The following is a 4490-nucleotide window of genomic DNA, read 5'->3' on the forward strand; positions in this document are numbered from 1 at the left end:
CACCGCAAAGCACGGCTGCTCTCGGGCAGCACCACGGCGCAGGCACCGCCGGGCCAGCACCTCGGAGAGATGGGCGGAGGACGTCTCCGGGAGATGGATTGGAGCCGTACGCTCGGCTCCCGTAAAGCAGGGGATTTGGCAGGGCCCTGCACTCAGATGAATCCGGATGCGAGCCGGAGCCCCAGGGCATAAAAGCCAGCACAGGGAGATGGCCTGTTTCAGTGGTATCAACCCTGAATGTTGCCAAAAACGTAATTTCGATTTCCTTCGTAGAGCACCTATCAATAAAATAATTAACTGTGAAATTAGTGCTTTAAAATATAGCAAAATAGTCAAGTAGCAATAATGTTTTATATTAAGATACTGCCAAACAAATAAAAAAAAAAAGCACTTCCTCCCCCCTGATTATGCAAAATAAAAAATAAATTAATGTTCCTATAACCTAATTTCACCATATATAGTTCCCATATTACTCAACAGAGGTGGCCTTCCCTGCTTAGGTTTCAGCTTTGCTCTCGGCATGCTGTTCCAACAGAGCAGCAGTAAATCTCTCTCCTTACATTTGACTGCATTAAGAACCCTGCTGTCCAGGGGCTTCCTGCTGGGATCGCTCGTGGAGGACCGGATTCCAGTTCCGCAGCTGTTGGCAAGCGTGTTCCTGCAAGAAAGGCAAAGAAGGACCCTTACACCGGGGACGCCAGGGGACAGCGCATCGCAAGGGGACACCGTCCTCTTCCCTTCAGGTTCTCACAGAGGGATCACCATGTTACATGATTTTAAGGCAAGGAATCGGAAAAACGGGTGCTCAGGTTCAAGCATCATTGAGAAAAAGCACAGAAATCAGTGCAGCATATACAGAGGATGAAGCACTCACGACACATTATCTATTAAGGTGGTTAAAACACCAGAAAATAAACTGAATCCCTTGGGAGAGCACAAAGAGCACGTACCGATCAAAGAAGGTGGCCAGAAGACGTCTCAGAAGGACCTTGTGTTTGACACCGGCACATAAGTGGCAATTCATCAGCTGCCCCCGGGTGATGTAAACACCTGAGCCTGGAAGGGTTGGAGGGGGAGAATTCAAAATTAAAATCTTGCCTCGCTGACAGCACCGCCGCCGAGGCACGAACAAACCGCTCCTCCTGCGCTGGTCGGTCCCGACGATGGTGTGACACGGGAGGGAGCGTGCTCTTCACACAGAAAGCCCAACAAGGACGGCAGGATTTTTGGAAAAGCCTAGCAGGGACTGTTATCGCAGTCCCTTGGGGTCTTGGCAAGCCCCAGGTAATAATAATTCCTAATTTTATCTGTACGGAAAGGAAGTCTGTGGAAATCAAATGAAAGGGCTCTTTTTTTTTATTTTCTTTTTTTTTTTTTCAAAGACACAGTGCATGGCTTTATTCTGTGGTTTGATATGTACAGATCAGCTTATTTATTCTTTCTGAAGGAAGAAAACCCCACTCCATTTGGCCTTTTCTTTTCTGACGTGAAAGACCATAGAACATATAACTAGGAAGAAAGGAAAAAAGCCCGTCTAGCACAGAAAAGGTACTTGGTCACACTACAGATCTAACTGTTTCCAAAAACCCCAGTCCGTCACCTCTTGATACTCCTGGTGAGCAGGGAATTTTCCTTCTCATGCACAGGAACTGCTGACTTTGAAATACCCTGCCTTTAAGGATGCTCTCTGGAAGAAAAAGGAGCCCCTGCCAAAGCGGCTTCACGCGTCCAGGGGTTTGGCAGTGCTTTACAGCAGTTTTCTTATCAAACACTTGTACTTTGCACATAGCTCACACAGACCAAACCGCTCCTGCCTCAGCATCGGCTTGCAGGGGGAGGTTACTCTATTTTTCAAGCGAACTGTTATACGAGAGGGTTTTGGTATTTGCTTTTAATTAAGATTAAATAACGGGTCGTATCTGGATCCAGAACACGCTCCGTTCCCAAGATGTAAAAACATCTACTGGAGAAATAAAATTACCTCCTGGATTTCCAGGAAAGCCTACGGACCATTGTCCCTGATCTTCCGGATGAGGACAGAGCCGCAGAGCAGCCCACGCCGGCCCAGCAGCCCCCCGAGCCCGACCCTCTCCCCGGGGACGGCAGCTGCCTGCACCTCCCCTGCCGCCGCGGGCAGCCCAGGCCGCCGGTCCTGCCCCAGAAAAAGCAAGCATCGCTCCGGATCTCAGAGCCATCCAGCTTCTCGCCACGCTCCGTGCACAGTATCTGTCCATCGGATGCCCTATGATGACTGCAAGGCTTGTTGAAGACCCTCTCGGAGAGGGCTGCTGAAGTTTGCAGCATCAGTTACGGCACGAAACATTGGAGACAAAAGGAGAATACTCCGAACAGAGAGCTGAGGAAAACTGCCGCTGCAGGACCCTCCTGCGTGCTCCGGGGTCAAGCCCTGCCCCCGGGTCTCACCAGGTTTGAGACAGCAATTAGCTGTGGACCCTTTCTTCGGCAGCAGTATTTTGAGAGAGAAGCCATCAGAGGGAACGCCAGACGCCACCGAGGGTAACTTCACTTTAATAAATAAACAATAATCGAGGCAGCCACTATCAGTTAGAGATATTAATCTACTTTTTTTCCAGATTGAAAAATGTAAATCAAGCAGAGCTGCCTCGAGCCAATTTGCAGCTCTCACTGTGAAAATAACCTGCACCACTTGATGGTTTTAAGAAGTCTCACATAAAACGTAAATTCCAGATACCAAATAAATACTTGTGGTCGTACGCTGTGTTACAGCGTGTGCGTTTTACTCCTGCCTTCCACCAAAGACCCATCCTCGATCTGATGGAAACCTTCCTGGGCGTCCCCTGAAATCCAGATTCCTTCTACAGACTGAAAATAAAATCATGCTCCTCACCGAGAGATAAATGACCAGAAAGAAAAGGCAACCGATTTGGATTGATTGTGCTGCCACGTGTCCTTTTTGTACCAAGGGCTTTCCAGGTATTAATTAAACCTCCCCGCCTGGGCAGCAGGTACGGGCTGTCGTGCAAAGATCGCTTCATCTAAACATAGCTACGTCCGAGGGAAAAAACTTCACAACAGCGTGGGCTATAAGCTCAGAGGACTATTGCAGCGAAGAGCAGCTGGGGAGAACTTATAAAACCAAAATATAATTATTTAAACTGGAATTTGATCTGGACACCCCAGTCAAACATCCATCTTCTGTGCAGCAGTCGGGTACCCGGGCTGCAGGTGGCACGGCCACCATTTCACGGCTACCGGATTCCTCTCTTTATCCAGCTCTGCAACACCAGTATCATTAAAAGCTAAACAGCACCATCTTCCACCTCAAGTTGGCCATAAATCCTGCAGAGAGTAGTGAATTGTCCTGATATTGTAAATTCCCCCCAAATGAAAATAAAGATAGAAGTAAGGACCAAAACCAATTCCTTCTCTTCCTTCCTACTGCAGCGCTTCACAGTTTAGTAACACGCCCAAATTTAAAAAACTTTTACAGGTTTTTTCAAAGCTTGTTCACTGACATAAATTTTATCTCCATTGCTTTGTAAATCTTATAATGCGATGGGGTTTTTTGGTTTGGTTTTCTTTAGATACAATTGTGATGCAACCCACACCAATCAGGAAGAACACAAGCTGGAGAATTCAATTAAAATGGTAAATTAATTCAATTGAATAAATCCTGTTAATGACACATTTTTCTATCAGCAAATTAAAGGAAACTTAGAACTTTTTAGAAGATGAATAATCCAGAAAGACACAGCACGGGCACACAAGACGCACGACTCCAGCAATGGTGGAAGCAAGATGAAGAACACATTTCAAGAAGGAAAACATCAGTGATCTCCAGGCATCCTGAAGCAAAGAAAAGGTACCCCCTTATTACCTGCAACAAGCTCAAGTTTTTCTCCAGGATCTCCCTCTGAGTAGAGTTTTGGGTGGCAACGGTATCCGATTTGACTGATAAGACTGGCTGGGAGAGCAACTAGATCCCGTCGTATGAGGACACAGGAGCGGTTCTCCAGTGGGATCTGCTCTGGCTTCTCTTGAGCAACTTAAAAATTAAAAGGGAAAACCATTAAAACAGTTCATTATGCAGGCACAACATTAACAGAAGGTCAGATTTTTACTTTTTCAGGTAGCTCTTGGAAATATTCCTCCCTCCAGAAACACAACCATTCGCCAGGGCTATCGACCGCAGGGCAGACGCCACCTCACAGCGTGGAAGGATGCCCTGGTCTCCCCCGCCACCACCTACCGCAGCAGCCTCGTATGCGCGTTCGGGTTCTGCGAGAGGGATTCTTGGAACCTAATTATGCTTTAACTTTTCCTAAGTTAATCATTTATGAAAACGGGCAATGCTGCACAGCTGGCATCGTTCGGGAAGTGCAGCATACGGAGCTGGCTTCCCCAAACACTCCCAGAAGAACCGCAGGTTACTTCACCAGGGGTTTCTAAAACAGGCAATAAATTGCCCACGTTTGATAAATACCTGCAACAGTACCGTAACTACTTCT

General features: G+C 47.1%; 1 protein-coding gene across 1 annotated transcript in view; it reads right to left on the reverse strand.

The window, feature by feature from the left end:
- The window catches only part of NACC2 (NACC family member 2, BEN and BTB (POZ) domain containing), an 18019-nt gene that overhangs the window by 2636 nt on the left and 10893 nt on the right, over positions 1-4490 (reverse strand). Inside the window, exons 4-6 of the mRNA XM_009322138.1 lie at positions 3860-4027; positions 951-1056; positions 561-658 (exon numbers count right to left, since the gene is read on the reverse strand). Coding sequence (XP_009320413.1) covers positions 561-658; positions 951-1056; positions 3860-4027 — 372 coding nt within the window. The remainder of the gene's footprint in view (positions 1-560; positions 659-950; positions 1057-3859; positions 4028-4490) is intronic.

Source organism: Pygoscelis adeliae, unplaced genomic scaffold (genome assembly GCF_000699105.1).
Source record: "Pygoscelis adeliae isolate BGI_AS28 unplaced genomic scaffold, ASM69910v1 Scaffold114, whole genome shotgun sequence".
In the NCBI taxonomy this organism is placed as follows: Eukaryota; Metazoa; Chordata; class Aves; order Sphenisciformes; family Spheniscidae; genus Pygoscelis; species Pygoscelis adeliae.